The following is a 19,695-nucleotide window of genomic DNA, read 5'->3' as shown; positions in this document are numbered from 1 at the left end:
AGAAATAATAGTGTTTAGATTTTGATGATGTTAATATTTATATAGATAAGAAATTTAGTATCTCCAAATTTTCATTGATTGTAATAAGTTGGATATAGGACATTTGTAAAGGCTAAAATAGGACTCAATTTATTTGCCTAAACTTTAGTTAGTAGGTAGATGTTGTCATGAAAATTCTGTGATCAGAGTATATCGTTGTGCATTCACTTCAACAAAAGCAATATGATATATTCTATACTAGTGGTTCCAGTAGATCTTGATAGATTGACTGGTAGATCTTTTTCAATGAACATGATTGTCAAATCCTAGCAGACTTGTCAAGCGGTAAATCTATCAACTTGACTTAGTAGATGCACTACCCAACGTCAGACCTTGTAATTCATAAGTTGAGGTCTTTTGATAAATGTGTTATCATCAAAGACAACTGGAATCAACAGAACTATCTAAGTCAAGATACAACATATTCTCTCAAGACAGCAAATTCGAGGTTTACGAACAAAAGTACATCTAGCAGATGCTAGTACAAGGAATATGGATTGTCTTATGAGAAAAAGAGCTATTGGGCACATCTCTCAAGAGTTACTTTAAGATATGTTTAGAAAGGCTATATATATATACCTACTTTCAAGGAAAAAAATATATGATATTTTCACCTAAAAAGTATTGGTTAATACCCAAAGGTCAATTATGTGCAACGGAAAAATGAGAAGATGACAAATTTTTGGACACCTACCATCTTAGAAAGCGTCAATAAATAGATTCAATTGAATTTTTGGCTCCTCATCTCTATAAATATATTCTCACTACTTATTAGAAGCTTAAATAAAGTTTGCAAGCTTGAAAGAAATAGAGAGAAATTACACAAGTACTCAAGCCATACATCTAAGCATTCTAAGCTTCAAAGAATCATCTAGATTATGTCAAACTATTTAATTTGTTAAGACATTAACCCATCACTCCATGGTTAAGAGGTTTGATAATCTTCACTCAAGACGACTTTATGGACAACTTTTGGAGATGGAAGATTGGGTAGTGAAAAACATGTCAAAGAAGTTTAATTAATTAGAAAGTAACCTAGTTGCCAACTAATTGTATTAGTTTGACATAACAACTAGTAGTTGGCTTGGTTTGCAACTAGCATAAAAGGCTACATTTTACCTATATATATTAATAGCATTTAAGGAGAAGAATAGCGTACGAAATTCCCAAACCACTATAAAAATGTTATCTTACTTTCTCTCTTCTTTACTCTCTTTAATTCTATTATTAATCGAACCAAAATACATAATCCACAAGCTAATTAACCCCCTTCTAAGCTTTTACTTGCCCAACACCAACAGCTTCCCTAGGGTCAGGTTGCATCATAGAGCTTCAACCTGGCATCTTCTAGCCAACTCCCTTATAGCTTGGATGATCGATATGCAAATAAGGGTCGCTATTATTATACTCATGTATGACCACCTTAATATCGTCAACGAATCACACAATTACTCTCTAACTCAACCATTCTATAACCACGTTCCCAACTTAATTAGTTGGGGATCTGATATAAATGACTCATAATTCAACAATCAAAGTGAGTATTACCCGTTTTAATTTTATTAACACTGTTTTAACCGTTTTAATGTCTGACTTATGATCAATATAATAACTATAGTTGAAGATGGCTAACTTCCCGTGCATGGGCAAGTATTCACGTGAAGTTGGGCCTACAACACAAGTAGAGAAGAATATTTTGGGGAAGATATTACCCTAAAAAACTTTATCCTTAGCTTTGTGGATTAAGATGTTCCTATTTCTATAAATAATAATAATAATCTTTTTTTAATATATATTTTTGGGAAAAAATATTTATATCAAACAAGTTCCAATGTTTAGGATCATGTACTTGGCCAAATTTTTGATTGCTCCATTAAATAAACTACGACCAAAAATTGCTAGCTATGAGCTGTCTAATTAGTTACAAAAGAAAAAGAGACTAAATTAAAGTATTTTAAAATAGAGAGAGAGAGAGAAAGGAAAAGATAAAGCAATTCAAGCATATCCATGTTTAGGTTTCACTTTGTTAAAACAATTATAAAATTGAAAGCAAGATCATGAGATCATGTAAGATAATAAATGGATAATATTAATTAGACATATATAAATTTATAAACAATTTTAGGAAGCCTCTAGGATTGTGCCTCTTTTTGTAAATGGAAAGAATAGAGATGTTTAATTTAGATTAGGGAAAATGGCACTTTTTCCCCCTATGTTATATGCTTATAGCACTTTTTCTTCCTGAGTTATTCATGCATTTACATTTGTCCCCTCAATTATTATAAAAGTGGCGGTTTTTCCCCCTGATAATATTAAATGGACATTTCTACCCTTAAAACAAATATTTTATTTATTTATCTTCTTCAACAAATTATTGCTTATACGTAGGGATGACCACGGTTCGGTTCGAACTGAACCAAACACTATAGCAATCAAATTAAAAATTTTCGGTTATGATTCATAACATAACCCAATATTTGGGTTTCCGTTTATTAAAATCGTGAACTGGAAAAAAATGGACCCTGAACCGTGAACCGGAGGTTCAAATCGGAATAACTACTAGCAATAGCTTAAATTAGAATTATAATATTTGCAAATAGTGTATGTTTTTTTTCGCATTTATATTGACTCTCACATATAAGTATATATACTCACGGTTTGAGTTTTATTTTGAACCGTCGGTTCACAATTTTGGATCCAATTTGAACGGTTGGTTCAAACTTTCTTTTAAAATTTTATTTTTTTATTTTTAAAATATTCTAAATTCAACACTTAATGTATTTTATTTTTTCAAATCGTGGTTATAATTTGTTGGAGAAGAAAAATAAATGAAATATTTATTTTAAGGGTAAATATGTCCATTTAATATATCAGGGGGAAAAACTGCCACTTAAATAATTTAGGGGGAAAAAGTGCTATAAGTATATAACAAAGGGGGAAAAAGTGCCATTTTCCCTTTACATTATATTAATTAGATTGAGAATATATAGAAGGAAAAGAATTTGTGATAATAAAGATCTACCCTTCTTCTGTATTTCTTCTTTTGACAAGAAGCACTTTGTTATGATAGATAAGATTCTAATGGATGTGAAACTTTTTTAGCAGGTTTTTGACTCCCAAACATATTCGAGTCACGGTAAACTCTAATTTCACACTTTGAACTTGTGAGAACTCCAAGAAGAATAGCTAAAATAGTATAATAACAATTAATTAATATATTTCATTGTTTCTTAATTTTCATATACAATGAAACTATTTATACTAATTTACTAAAATCTATAATAATTAACCTACTAAAATTATATATTATCTGTATAAGGTAATGATATATTATGATATACATAATTTTCCTATGCTAATTTAGACACAATATTATCTCTCCCACTAATTAAGTTGTAACATTCTAATTATCCTACTAATTCTAGAAACATAATTAATTCTTCCTAATTAAGCTACATAATTACAATTAAGGGCGTATCACTCTCCACCCCTTCAAAAAATACCTTGTCCTCAAGATGTAGGTATAGAAATGAGCATATCCATGCCTTGATGATACTGCTTGATTGATTTGCCAAACGTGAACATCATAGATAATATGTCCACTGAATTGCCTGTAACAAAATTCCTTGTTGGTGTCATGATTTAATTTGGACCAATTCATTTGGGAATCATTTCTACTCCAAAGTGGTTGAGACTTTCCTCCAAAGACACTATTGATGTGAAAATTGAATCTTGAAACAATTGGGGAACTTTATATATATACCCGATTGTAGTTGTTGTTTTAGCTTGAATTGGTGCTTCAATTTGAGTTGAATCTATGCAGACCGTGATGTGATCCTCCATAGTATTTGATGCATGATCTACCTCCTCATTAGTAAAATTTTAATTTCTTCCTCACTGGCTTGATTAGTATAGTCCTCACCAACAACTGTACTAGAGTTCATATCGACCCCATTATCACCAAACTCTTTTTCGATCATTACTTCTGCATCAATTTTCACTTGAAGAGTGAGAGTTTGATGATCTACTACTTCCCCACAGATACCATTATTAATTTTGCATCAGGGAATTCTGTAAGATTTTCCCTAATAATATATATTATATATATTATATATTAGGGCCTTAATTAAGTGGTGCAAGTTGACTAGGCTTATTAAGTGGTCTGGTTGGACTTAATAACTAGTAGTTGTTAGTCAACCAAACTCTGTGCCTAATATAATCCTGGATTGATGGGATACAGGATGAATGATGTTAGCACATTCAGTTACGGTACTCAGACTGCTCAGTAGATACCAATACACCATCTAGGGTTCTGAGTCAGGTCTGAGGCAAAACATGGCTAACGGTCTACCGTTAAGAGGCAACACAACAAGAACATCAACTATGGCTGGAGATCAACACGGTTACGCTTCCGCTATCATACGAGGTTAGGTTTCTCGTATACTATGGTTTATTATAGTTAGACTATTTAGATCTAACAAATTCTATATTCATAGTGCATCATGATGCCTAATTGTGCATTCATAAGATAACTGATTGTGCATTTGCAAATTTTTCGCTAACTTCACTATTAGTTTTCTAAATGCACAATTGTAATTACAAAAATGCAATCGCATTTTTTTTAAAATTCAGCTATTGATCATCTATCTTAGATGGACATATGATATTAGTTCGAGTACTTCTTATTGGATCTCTATATGTGTGTGTATATGTATGTATGTTTGTATATAAAATTTTGGAGAGAGATATGCATGGAGTATAGGAAATTAATGCAGGATGAAGATATAGCTAAGTTGATGGACCCATGTAGATTGAGTAGGGCAATGGTATTTGGAGAGTGTATGCTGTTAGAACAACATCCTATTCCCCACAAAGCATGAAATGATTATTCATGAACCTAAGATCGAGTTTATCCAATCTTAGCGCCAGTCTTATGTGTGTGTCCATTTTCATTTGACATTAATTATCCCAAATCTAGCTAGCTGGGTTGCAATTTTGGACAATATAATGCTATATGAAATTAATATTCGTTTACTAAAATTTTTATCATCTAAAGTCACTTTATTTGATCAACTCATAATGAAATTTAACTAATTTAGCTATAATTGTTAAAAAAAAAAAAAAAAAAACCAATTTAGCTATAATTAATGAATATAAAAAGATTTTGATACTTATTCATTATTCCAAAAGGCTAGGGCCCCCCACACTCCGGTCCGACAGAGCATTTTGGGAGGATGTAAATCATGGTGACTCAACTGAACATGAACCATAGAGGCTAGACCGGTGCTCACTGCGCACAAGGAGCCCCCCTCACTTTGAGAGGTTGCTCCCACACTGCCGCTGGTGAGACTCGATCCCTGGTCATTATTCCAAAGTTTCACCTCTAAGATTTTGATACTTATTCATAGTCACATATATGCATCTGAAATATTTCATCGCAATATCATTTTCTATTAGCACCCATGTATTCATTTGTTTCAATGTACAAGTCTAACTCATAGTTGGAACGACTATGAGTCGGTCATAATTTATCTCATTGTAGTCATTTGTCGGCTAAGATCAAAATGTAATATTTATTCAATATACACCCTCAGGGATTGACTGCTGATTTCCTTGTCGATAGTACCAGTGTACCACCATCCTTGTCAATATACAGCCTCAGAGATTTGTCAAAAATGTATTATCATCCTTAATCAAAAAGTTAAGGGTTTAATCCTTAGCTTTGGGTATATATGGAGCAGTCTTAAATTTTCAGGCCATATCAGCTCTCTCAATAGAGGTGCCTACAATTCAACGAGGGGATTAGTCACTGTGTCCATAAAACAAAAAAAGAATTAAAAATCATGAGGTTATAAAAAAAATTTAAAAAATTAAAAAATCATATTGTTGAGAAGTAATTTATCTCTCCTAAAACAAAAAAAAAAAAGAATTAAAAATCATGAGGTTATAAACTAGGGATGACAATTTCAATCCGACCCGTGGATATCCACCCGAATCCACCCCGCATGGATCGGGTTTTTTTGGGTGATGGTGGGTGGTAGGTCGGGGGTGGGTCTTAAAAAAGAAAACCCGCGGTGGGTCGGGTTGGATTCGGGTTCTATGTACAAGACCCGCCTAGAACCCCACCCGATCCACCATGTGTGTGTGTATATATATATAATAGTAAAATAAATACTAGTATGTAGTTATTTATAATAGTTTATATAACTCTGTGTATCTTTTTACTATTTTTTTATATCAAAACTACTAAGTTTATTTTTAAAAATTAACAATTTAGTTATTATATTTAAATATTTCCATTATTTATATTTTAGTATCACTAATGGATTTTATTTTTTTATTATGTGTAAATAATTTAAATATTATTTTTTGAAAAACATAATAAGATGATAAGTGGTGGGTATCCGTAGTGGGCACCCGCACCCGGTGGGGGTGGGGGTGGGTTCTGAAAAAGTCCACCCGATGCGGGTTGGAGGTGGGGGTGGGTGGAGAAAATATAAGGTGGGTCGGATGATGGATGTAGCCCTCCCCGACCCACACCCGACCCATTGCCATCCCTATTATAAACTGGTTTAATTTCCACCAATTCAAATTCTTGCCACTCAATGCACCTTCTCCAACAAGGCAATAACTACATTATGTCAAGAACAAATACCAAAGAGTAATACTACTTATTCCCACATTCTATTTCCTGCTTACATGTCACTCTTTAATTCATTTCAAAAAATATGGACCAAAGTTTTTATTACTTTCTTTCTTTTTATCTTTCTTCAATAAAATCAAGACACGTGGCGAAAGTTTTACTCCATTAAAGTCCATATATCATTTTCCAACACCAAATAATCATCCATTTACCCCAAATAATCATTATTAAAATTCACCAATCAATGTAGTCAGCTACCGGTCAAACAATATTCACCTTTGGATGATAAAGTTTCCTCTGTAGATTCCTTGGAGTAAAAGGTGCTTGACTTCTTCAATTCATTAATGCCAATGTCATCTCAACTAATAAAACAAAATATTCATTGTGTGATTACACGATCCAATAATAATAACATCACCGAACCTTAAGCAAAGATAAATTAAATATGGTCATTTTCCAACATACAATATAATAACCATTGAGCCCTCTACTCTTATCCAAGTTATTAAGATCCTAATTAAATGGTTACAAGCTTTAATTTGAGTCATGAGTTTAATGGTAGGTGTTGTTGGAATAATGAAACATGAGAACTTTTTCCACCTTACACTTTACAGAACGTTGTTGGATGTAAGCGGTTTTCCGCATTAAACAACTAATTGATGATGATTCAATTAATAGGTACAAAAGCATGATTAGTTGTAAAAGGGTTTATCAGCGGCCTGGAATAGATAATCATGATATATACTTTTATGATAAGATCCCACATCGACTCTACAAGAAATTGTGGAGTGGTACTTAAGTCGGGGTCAAACATTCATTTATGAGTTAATTTTTGTGGTGGAGTAGTTAGAGTCTTGGCTGGAGTATCGTCCACCAAAATGGATCGGACTATATGTTTGGTAAATGTTTCATACACTTGTAAAACAACCTATATCGATCTTATTGTTTTTTATTTTAAAAAATCTTAATTGTATTGTAATTCAAATCAGTGGCGGAACCAGAAAATAATGTGAGTGCGGGCGTATTTAACTTCAGATCTCACTTCTAAGAAAAAAATTGCATCTTTCATAATTCTGTTTGAAGATTTCGCCACGACTTTAGAATTGTCAATGATAAAATATCAAACATCTATAATATGGTCCAAATACATTATAAATTATAATACAATATTTATGATAGACTACAAGATAGTTAATGGCCTAGCCAAAACTATACTTGGATAGGATGAAATTTTAAAACACTTTGAAATGTTATAAAAATATTTATGATAAAATATAAAGCATAATAATTAGATAAAATAGTTTGAATAGAAAAGACATTATATTCATAAATACTTTAATTTTAATTTTCTTTTAATTAGATCAACTTTAAATTATTCTAAATTAATTTGAATACGATGAAGTATAATATAAACTTGTTGACTGCATTAAGTAAATGATTCAAAAAAAGTAGACTTAAAAAATATTTAATTTATTGAATGGTAAGAAGAGCTAAAATAAAGAAAAGAAGCTAAAATATACATGCAAAAAAAGTAGAATTAAAAAGAATACATTTATTTTATTGAAGAGATAGAATAAAGATAAGAAGCTAAAAGCCTAAAACATACAAATATGCTATTGGTAGGTTTTGAACCTTAGACACTCCATATCATATTCAAGGTTCAATCCATTGATCTATTAAGCACTTTTGTGATTTATGCATATACTTACATATTAGAACGAAGGGTTGAGGGGGGGGGGGGGGGGGGGGGGGGGGGGGGGCAGTGGCCCCCACTGCCCCCATTGTGGCTCCGCCACTGATTCAAATGTGGTGTGCCAAACAAGTTAGAAGTGTCGAATGCGGATATATATTATGTGATAAAATTTATGTTTGAAATTATTTCCAAGGTAGATGTTCTATACTTTCTCAATTTTTTTCAACCCTACCGGGAAAAGTTCTTGATCACCCATTTGGAATGGTAGCATATGTGTTATCCGACTACATAGTAGCTGGCTTATCCTTCAAATTTTAAAAATAATAGCTTATTAATTATTTATTTCATTTCAAATTTGTATAGCTTGGAGAGATAGAGATTGATGAAGTTAGAGACACATGGTTCAAGTATCTTAGACGAATGGGTTAATACATTACTTAATTAGTATTACATAAAATAATTGATGTTGATAATTTTTGTTTTAAATTGGTATTCTTAGTATCAATTGTGTAATGTATTAGCTTGATTAATTGTGAGATTTTGAATATAAAATTGGACACGTTTTGAATGTTGTTGTGACGTGTATATTTGTTTTAATTTTTTAGTAAAAGTTTTAAATTAAATTTATTATATAAAAAATAAAATATACCTTGTCGGTTTTTAGACAAAGTGACGTGGTATTATATTTAAAAAAATATTAAAAATTGATACGACGTCGTATCAATTTTAACTTGTTTATAATTATATACCATGTCGGTTTTTTATAAAAATCGACGTGGTTTCTTATTAAAATTTAAAAAAGTGATACCACGTCGGTTTGTTTTAAAAATTGATGTGACATATAATTATAAAAAATAAAAATAAAATGGATATGACGTTGTATCTTTTTATTTTTATTTTTAAAAATATGATACCACATCGGTTTCTTTAAAAACCAACATTCGTCTCTCTCCCTCTTTTTAATTTAACTATATATACGACGTCCATTTTTAGTAAAAAAAAATGACGATCCTATGTACTTAAAATTTTAAAAACAATATATGACGTCGGTTTTTAAAAAATCGACGTTGTATTCTTTATTTATTTTTACTTATCATGGAGGGAGGAACCCAAAACTACAGCAAGAGTTAGTTTACATTACAAGCATGACGCCAAGTAGGCATCCCAGCATTGCCATCTTCTACAATGCCCAAAATTATCTCAAGAGGGTTTTCTAACACATGCATGCCCTTTGACAAATATGAGCAAACTTAGCTAACCTATCAGCTGCCTGGTTTTGTTCGCGAGCGATAGCAGCAAGTTCCCAAACTTCAAATATTCGTAGCTCTTTCTTACAGCCTTCAACGACATTATGTGCTGTCGTTGAAGGCCTTCTGGAGCTGTTCATGTAGTTCACCACAAGGGCCGAGTCAGATTCAAATATAGCCTTCCTGCAACCCATTTGAATGGCTAACTGGATACCCTTTAGTACTGCCCATGCTTCCGCTTCAAAAGGGGTGCAATTACCCATGTTGAACACAAAACCCTGCTTCCAATCACCCTTGCAATCATGAATAATGCTGCCGCAAAATGCGTTGCTTGCCAGAAGGTCCACTGATCCATCAACATTGATCTTAACAAACTCTTCCTTAGGCTTTGTCCATGAGAGCATATTCCAAGTATTTAAGTCTCCGGCCGGGTGATGGCCCAATGCTCTGTCAAGGGCTCTGGTTGTTTCCTTGGTTTGCGCCTTGATCCATGAGACCTTGTACTGCAGTGGTTTGATTACACTATTAAAGATCCTTTCGTTTCTCCACTTCCAGATCCACAACAAGGTTATGGCAAACATGGTACTGCTGCTGCTTGGTTCACTTCCCTTGCTTCTGCAACAATACCTTCTTCGAACCACTTTTGAAATGTAAAACTCTTCGTTCTATCATAGAAAGGACGGGATACGGCTCTCAATAAATCTGTTGCAGCCGGGCAGGTCCGGAGCACATGTTCAATGTCTTCTACCAAATTCGTACAAAGATCACACTTATTGCAATCAGTCAGACCTCGTTTAAATCTGTTGCTATTGCACAATATCCTTCCATGTTTCATGAGCCAAAAGAATGTGCGAATGCGATTAGGAACTTTTAACTTCCAGATACTGTTCCATTTATTTATTACATTGGCCAAAACTACGTCCGAAAATAATTGATATTATGTGCTCAAAATAACATACGTTAAAAGAGTTTTTTTTGTGATAGTGGAGAATAGAGTGTGGTATTTCATCAATGACAAGTGGATCGGAGTAGCTAAAGTCAGCATCACTCTTTTTTATTATTATTATTTTTTTTTATCGAGCTAGAATATTAAAAATATGCTGCTTCTGAGTAAGCAGAATGCTAGATGGCCTGATGGAGTGTTGAGAACATCAATTCCCAAGAAAAATTGATAGTTTTTCATGATCTTTAATAGAAATTAAGGGTTAGCTTAGAAAATAGGAAAATGACTTCTAGAAAATATTTTTTGAAAAACAACTTATTTTTCAGAAAATTTTATTCTTTCTAGTGTTTGGTTGCATTCTGAAAAATATAAGAATGGATGAAAACTGAGGAATCGAAGGTAACGACGGCAGATAAGCTAAGGGTTAAGGCAACCATGTTTTGAGTGTTGGCGGAAAATGACTTACGCCAAAATTTAGCGTAAGTCATTTTCCGTAAAAATGTTTACATTTTTTACAGTCAACAGAAAATGTTTTCCGTTGACTGAATTTTTTACCAGCATCCAAACACTGAAAACTCATCAGAAAACATTTTTCAAAAGTCATTTTTCAGATTTTCAAACCGACCCTAAAACATTTGTGCAAGAAGATTAATATAGCGCTAAACAATATCAGACATGTTCTATGTAATAATAGTAATAATATCATCAACATCATCTACACGAAGATATATAATAATGATTCCAGCATTGTGAAAAATAAATACATCGAGAACTGTTTTATTTTAAATTAAATAATAGGAGAAATATATTTAGTTCAAAGTACTAAGCTCATGGAGCTTGCTTGATGTTATAGATGACTTAAATTTTTTTTTTTTTTTTTTTTTTTAGAAATACTCATAATTCTTTATAAGATATAGTAGTATTTGTTCTATATATACTTTTTTAAATATTTTCAATCCAAAGAATCTAAGCCTTTACCGCCCATTTGGAATGGTATCCGGGATGTCATCACACTACATGATAGTTGGCCATATGACTTTCTTAAATTTAATAACAAAAAAAAAAGTATTTTTATCTACAAACCCTAGAGGTTGTGTTATAAAAATCTTCAAGATGATACGGTATTCAAGCCAAAATCCTAACTCCACCACAAAAACTAACTCATGATGAGTGGAAGTTTGGTCCCAACTTAAGTACCACTCCAAAATCTCTTGTGGAGTCGATGTGGAATCGTATCATTGACAATCAAACACATACATTTTAAATACATACGTAATATCCTTACTTGCAATAGATTAAGTCTGTTTTGATAGCTCTACCTAACAATGTTTATTTAGTAACACAAAAACCTCATGTACCTCATCTTCAACTGTCTCGCTATTAGCCTATTAGAAAGAAAAACAACATTCACTGCCGGTACATATCCTATGGTTTTATCCAATTTGGTCTTCTGTGTTAGTTCTTTCATTCATTCCCAACTCTAAATTCGTGGCTGGCAGAGTTACGTTGTCGGATCACTTATCCGGACAACAACAATAGATTTTTTAGGTTCTGATTCGTTTTACGTTTTGAATGGTTTATTGTTGTTGAGGTTCATTCTAGTAATTAACATCATATCATTTACTTTTGTGCTTCATTTGCTCCTACTTAAGCTATAACCTAGCTAGCTAGCTAGGTTCATTTATTAATATACTATTTACATTGCAAAGGACAATTTCCTTCTTTTTTAGACTTTTTTCTTTTTTACATTTCTGCACATGAAGTCTTTTATCCCAACAATTGAGATGCTTGCAAATACGATATGGTACATTTTTCTTTTTTTAATTGCCAAGTGAATTGCAAGATGACATTATATATATATATATATATATATATATATATATATATATATATATATATATATATATATATATATATATATATATATATATATATATATATATATATATATATATATATATATATATATATATATATATATATATAGAGGAGTGATCACATGTGGCCATGTTGTTAGGTGTGGTCATATGGTCAATTATAGACCATTAGATTAGATAGATCTAATGAATCATATTAATTAAGATTTTTTCAGTATTTTCGCGCATATTCTCCTACCCAGCGAACTGTAAGGGTAAACTTGTCATAAAACACCGGAATAAGGAAAATCACATTGTTGTGTGTTTTATTACACTATTGGTGCATGTTGTCAACACTGTTGGTGTATTCTGGAACTCGACCGCTATAAATGGCCACTGTAATTACCATAACACGGGAATACATCATTGGTGTGTTTCACTGTGGTGTGTTTTATTACACTGTTGGTGTATGTTATCAACACTGTTGGTGTATTCTGGAACGCGCCCGCTATAAATGGTCACTGTAATTGCCATAACACCCCCACTTACTAAAACGCGCGAAAATCCTCAGAATTACCACAGCCTTTAGATTAAACTTATTCTACGACACAGATACGACCACACGACCACATCTAATGACATGACCACATATGAGCGTTTATATATATATATATATATATATATATATATATATATATATATATATATATATATATATATATATATATAGTGAAAGGATCAGGTGCATTTGTTGCTTCCCGTGCGGATGTGCGGTAGATTAATGTGCGTGAGATTTGTACACAATGTGCGTGAGTGTTGTGCTTAATGTGCCTGAGATTTGTACTTAATGTGCGTGAATGTGTAAAATGCAGCAGAAAATATTGATGTCAGCTTCTTCCCTATCCCCAGTAGCCATTTGCCCCCTCTCTGATGATGATGATGCGAAGACGGGCTATGGTGGTTAAGAATTATGGGAATAATACAACAGAAATCCACACTTAGTTACTGTGCAAATTTTACTGTGCGTGCATCATTTATATAAACATTCAACTGCACTGAAAGTAGCTGATAATCTAGAATCCATGGCCAAATTGAAGGAAGAAGTAACAAGAAGCTTGGGCGTTAATGTGCGTGAGTTTCTGTTCTGCTTCCTTCTGAGCTCGTAATTCTGAAATACTCAGGCACATTAAGCACAAATCTCACGCACATTAAACAGAATACTCAGGCACATTAAGTACAAAACTCACGCATATTAACATGACACACATTAAGTACAAATCTCAGGCACATTGAGTACAAATCTCACGCACATTAAGTATAAACCTCATGCACATTAATCCACCGCACATCCGCACGGGAAGTAACAAATGCACCTGATCCCTTCCATATATATATATATATATATATATATATATATATATATATATATATATATATATATATGTGTGTGTGTGTGTGTGTGTGTGTATGTATGTATGTATGTATGTATGTATGTATGTATATATTGGATCAAATGAAAACAAGTCCTTAGGAGAGAAATAAGAACCAATACTTACATTGGAAAAATCAAACGAATCAGATCAAATTTAAAAAAACAAAATGCGGTGGCATTTTTGTAATTATCACCAATTTTACTATGCAAACTTGAACACTAAACTCTTCAATTCTCATACTTTTCTAGGTTTGCATATTTAGTTGTTAAAGATTGCATAGTGAAGTTGATGATAATTATGAAAATATCATCGCGTTTTTTTTTATATGATCCAAATTTATCAAATTTTTATAGATGTAAGACTTAGATTGATTCTTATTTCCTTCGTATTGAATTGTTCTCAGGTATATATATTATTTCCTTCGTATTGAATTGTTCTCAAGTATATATATATTAATTGAAACAAATACAAGCTTACCTGACTGTTCAGGCTTCATTTAGGGCATCATCAATAGTGGAGATTTTGTTGTGGTTTTTGAGGAGTTTTTGTAAGTGTAATTAGGAAAGAGGAGATTTGAGGGAAGAGAAAAAAGAAAAAAAATCTGATTTCAAAAAAACAAACAAACAAAAAAAAAAACTATAAATAACAACATAAACACGCCCAGCGTGCGTGTGCAGTGCGGTGAAAGGCACTCATTTATAATAGAAACGCGCTAAGCGGGCGCGTGCAGTACGGTGAAAGGCACTTTTGTGTGGCGCGATGCGCGAATGGCAAAGCTGAGCAGAGGGTCCCACTTTACTACAAGATCCCTTGTTTTGCAGGAGGCACTCATCCTAAAAAGTTTGGTCTTTCCATTACTAAAAATCCATCACCATTGAATTTTACTGTTTGAAAAGCTTGGAATGATTCCCTAATGGGGATGCTCTTACTAAAGTGTTTGAGTGGACCCAATTATTTTTAAAATGAAATTTATTGTTATTATACTATACTAGTATTTGCACTCATGCGATGCACGGAATGGATTTGTTGTAATATATTAATAATATATGAATCGATATATAATTATTTAAATTAGAACATCAAATATTCTATAGTGTTATTAAATATATGGTTTGGATCGTTTATATATTTTGATGTTATCATTGCTTGAATTTGTGCAAATAATTGCTCAAATTAATACCTAATGTCTAGATGTACTCATGCGGTGCTATAAGCCTATAATAACTTTGAAGATTTTATTTATCATTGTTTAGTATTTTCATTAATTAGGCAAATGTGCTCGTTCTCTAACAACTCAGTTATAGAAATGAATTGCTCTCCTTCTTTCCAAACTCCACTTCTATGACCAGTTGAGCTGCCCATGCGGGCAATGAATTGCTATCCTTAATCATTTGTATGGAAGATACATTTTTTTGTCTAGATATATAGCAATTTTTTTTCATTTTAAACAAACTTAATATCACCGATTATATTTACACATTATTGAAACCTCTTTGTAAAAGACATTGGTAGTGACAACACAATCTTGTTCATCTAAATCTAGAGCTAACACCTTCAATCCATCAGAACAGGTTACTTGGGTGAAAATATGTAATGGTAGAATATTACTCAATTAGTTATCCTTTTATATTTTCAGTCAATTAGTAATATCAGATTCATTTTCAGCCAATTATTATTTTTTATTTTCAATCAATTAGTCAATTAGAATATCAAATGCAGTGATATTTTTACCTAATTTTCGTTCCATTTTTAATTGATGATGTAGATATTATTATTGAAATATTTCCGTTCCATTTTTAATTTACAATTACTATTGTTTAAAATATGCATTTACTATTGATCAGTGTTGCAAAAATCGCGCCTATTAATCGCTCTAGGCGCCCGCCTAGGCGCTCTAGGCGCCGATTAATCGCTCTAGGCGCCCGCCTAGGCGCTCTAGGCGGTCCCCAGGCACCTAGAGGGCGCCTAGCGATTTTTTCAACCTTGCAATTGAGTGTAGAATATTATTATTGAAATATTTTTCTCTAATTTTAAATTTCCATTTCATTTTTAATTTTTTTTGAAGGTCAATCTTGCGATTGTATTAATGAATCAAAGTCGAAATAGGGTCAGGTGGGATAGCATCCCAGTACATAACTTGATCCTGTGTAAATGCTAACGTAGCTAAAGTATGCGCATGTAAATTAACCTGTCTAGAGATGTAATCCAAAGTAGTACGATTAAATAAAGACATAAACGTTCTGGACTGGTCAATTGTGACCCCAACGTACGAATGGATCGGCGTGTGATGGCGTCGAATAATCGTAGCCAATTCCATGCAATCCGTGAGTAAACTTACTGATGTGTTGCTTCGTTCAAGTAGCCAGGATAGTGCTTCCTTGTATGCCTGGGCCTCCGCCATAAGTGGTGAAAAACAAACCGGTAACTTGCCATTCCTTGCTGCCACAAAAGAGCCATCTGGCGCTATTATTATCATGCCGTACGTAGCCTCGCCCGTGTCGTGCCTGAAACCCGCGTCTACATAACACCGTAGACTGCCCTCCCCTGAACCGTTTAAGTGCTCCGATGCTGCTGTCGGCTCGGTTCGGCGGACATGGGCAGCGCCGTATGCCTGTAGTGCTACAGTGGCTGCTCTGGCTAATTGGGCAGGTCGCACCATTGATCCCTTCCAGACAGCTGAATTCCGAGTTCTCCAAATATAATATAATATTGCTACCATTAACCGGGTCTGCTCCTCTGTTAAAACCGCCATAGCCCCTTTTAGCCATGTTGTAAAAGAGTCTGCAATAATATTAATAACAGGCAATTGTGTTATATTCCAAACAAGTCTAGAATATTCACAGAGTACTACAGCATGTAACACATCTTCATGATCTAAACCACACATTGGGCATGTTGGTTCCACCTCCACCCTTTTAAATATAAGTTTAGGGTTGTTGGCAAAATGTCACATATGCCTCTCCACAAGAAAGTTTTCCACTTGGGGGGACTTTTATTTTCCACATTGCAACCCATTTATCAAAATCTGCTGGATTATTCTCATAATCACCCACAATATGCCTATAGGCATTCTTTACTGTATATATCCCCTTGGGGTCACTCATCCAATACCATGAGTCCTCATACTCAGGACTCACAGTGATCATATTTATTCGCTCCACATCTTCAGGAATAAATAAGTCAGACAAAATATGTAGATCTCAGGTATGAGTCTGTAAATCAATTAATCCTGCAACTCGTGCTTCTCTCAATTGCTGTGGCATTTCTGTTTGAATCAATGGGCTAGGATTATCTCGTAACCACGGATGTCCCCATATTAAAGTTGTCTGCCCATTCCCAATTCTCCTTCGCACCCCTGAGACTACCATTGCATGAGCTGCCATTATACTTCTCCAACAGTAACTTGGGCAATTACCAATAGTTGCATCTGTAAAACTGGTTGTGGGATAATACCTTGCCTTATAAACTTTAGCCACAAGTGATCCTGGGTCCGTTAAAAAACGCCATGCCTGTTTACCCAGCATAGCTAGATTAAAAGCACTTAGTTCTTTAAAACCCATACCACCATACTTCTTTGGTATGCACAACCTGTCCCATGCCTTCCAATGTATTCCCCTTTCTCTTCCATTCCCCCACCAATATTTATTCAATGATCTGGCCATTTTTTTTAGTCAATTATGAATCATTTTTTATTTGCAGTCAATTATTAATATTCATTTCTTTTTATATTTTCAGTCAATTAGTAATATTAGATTCATTTTCAGTCAATTATTTTAGCCCAACCAATTGAAATATTTCCGTTCAATTTTTAGTTTCCCTTCAATTTTTAATTAAAATGCAATGATCTAACCATTTATTTTTTTCACATTAGTCAATTATGGATCATTTTTTATTTGCAGTGAACTATTAATATTCATTTCATTTTATATCTGTGAAAGATTTATGACACAATTGTGATTTGATGCATTATACTTTGTAATATTATTGTGACCATTTTTTTTTATTTTAGTCAATTATGGATTATTTTTTATTTTCAGACAATTATTAATATTCATTTCTTTTTTCAATTAAGCTAATTTCTGTTCATTTTTCTATATTTAATTTTCTGTCAATTATTAATGTTTATTTCTTTTTCCAATTTACCTAATTTTCATTCCATTTTTAATTGGCGATGTAAAATATTATTTTTTTTTCATACTTTTTTTAATTTACATGTATTATTTACTATTATTTGGGCGGAAAATCAAGTAAATAAAATATTGTTTTTACTTATAGTATAGATTTTTTTTTTTCTATTGATTGGGCGGGAAAGTAAGGAAAGTAAGGAAAGAGTATTTTGTTGTAAGGAAAGAGTATTTTGTTTTTAATAGTAGTATAAGTATAGATTGATAATCCTTTTATATTTTCCTATTTAACTGGTTATTCTTTCCAAAAGGCTGAACCCCGGCCCCACCTTGACCGACAGAGCAGGCACCCCAACCCAATCATGGACCACAGAGGCTCCGACAGAGCAGGCACATGAACCACAGAGGCTAGACCGGTGCTCACTGCGCACGAGGAGCCCCCCTCTCTTTGAGAGGTTGCTCCCACACTGCCGCTAGTGAGGCTCGATCCCTGGTCATTCTTCCAAAGTTTCACCTCTATGACCAATGGAGCTACCCATGCGTGAATTTCGTTTCTTTTTCCATTTTTAGTAAATTAAGGATCCTTTTTTATTTTTCTATTTTACTAATTATTATTAGTATTAATTAATCAGTGAATTCCGTTTCTTTTTTTTTTTATTTATTTTTCGTAAATTATGGATCTTTTTTTATTTTTCTAATTTTTTGGTAAGATTTTTTTTTTTTTTTTTTTACTGTTATCCTTATTATGACCTTTTTTTTAACAACTATTTGTTTCCTTTTTTTCATTTTTATTGAATTAAGAATCCTTTTTTATTTTTTAATTTTGCTGATTATTATTATTATTATTATTATTATTATTATTATTATTATTATTATTATTATTATTATTATTATTGTTAATTATTAATTAATCAGTGAATTCCATTTCCTTTCCTATTTCTCGTGAATTAAGTTTTTTTTTGTTTTTTTTTTATTTTTGGTAGGATTTTTTTTTTACTGTTATCCTTATTATAACTTTTTTTTTTTCACAGCCTTCCTTTTTTTTTTTTTCAGTTTCATTGAATTAAGACTCCTTTTTTATTTTCCTATTTTACTGATTATTATTAGTAATAATCAGTAAATTTCGCTTATATTTCCATTTTTCGTGAATTGAGGATCCTTTTTTATTTTCCTATTTTACTACAAATTGTTTTTTTTACTGATTATTGTTAGTATTAATTAATTATTGAATTCCGTTTTCTTTTCTATTTTTTGTGAATTAAGGATTTTTTTTTCTATTTTACTACTAACTTTTTTGAATAATTATTATTAGTATTATTAATTGGTAATTTGTTCCCTTTTTTATTGTTTGGGCGGAAAAGTAAGAAATGATGATTTTGTTTTTAATAATAGTATAGATTTTTGGTGAATTTAGAATCCTTTTTTATTTTCCTATTTTACTGCTAACTTTTTAATGATTATTATTAGCGTTAATTAATCAGTAAATTCCATTTTCTTTTCTATTTTTCGTGAATTAAGAATCTTTTTTTTTTAAATTTTAGTAGGATTTTTTTTTTTACTGTCATCCTTATTTTGGCCTTTTTTTTTTCACAATCTTCCGTTTCTTTTTTCCATTTTCATTGAATTAAGACTCCTTTTTTATTTTCCTATTTTACTGATTATTATTATTAGTAATAATCAGTAAAATCCGTTTATATTTCCATTTTTAGTGAATTAA

At 32.3% G+C, this 19,695-nt stretch overlaps 1 protein-coding gene across 1 annotated transcript; it reads right to left on the bottom strand.

Annotated features, from left to right (window-relative positions):
• Positions 1 to 16,781: 16,781 nt before the first annotated feature.
• LOC109150427 (uncharacterized mitochondrial protein AtMg00310-like) lies at positions 16,782 to 17,414 on the bottom strand. The gene is made up of 2 exons (XM_019298336.1): positions 17,270 to 17,414; positions 16,782 to 17,017 (listed from the first exon to the last, which is right to left on the bottom strand). Exons 1-2 carry the CDS (start codon positions 17,412 to 17,414, stop codon positions 16,782 to 16,784), a joined length of 381 nt encoding a protein of 126 aa, XP_019153881.1.
• Between the last annotated feature and the right edge of the window lie 2,281 nt (positions 17,415 to 19,695).

Source organism: Ipomoea nil, unplaced genomic scaffold (genome assembly GCF_001879475.1).
Source record: "Ipomoea nil cultivar Tokyo-kokei standard unplaced genomic scaffold, Asagao_1.1 scaffold2279, whole genome shotgun sequence".
NCBI classification, from domain to species: Eukaryota; Viridiplantae; Streptophyta; class Magnoliopsida; order Solanales; family Convolvulaceae; genus Ipomoea; species Ipomoea nil.
This window is presented reverse-complemented; position numbering and strand designations above follow the sequence as displayed.

Bases quoted from the DNA above. Each gene is read 5' to 3' on its own strand.
- LOC109150427 (XM_019298336.1), bottom strand. From the start codon at position 17,414: ATGGGTTTTAAAGAACTAAGTGCTTTTAATCTAGCTATGCTGGGTAAA. The intron at 17,018-17,269 runs GTAATTGCCCAA...TTATTCCTGAAG, and splicing joins TTTTACAGATGCAACTATTG to ATGTGGAGCGAATAAATATG.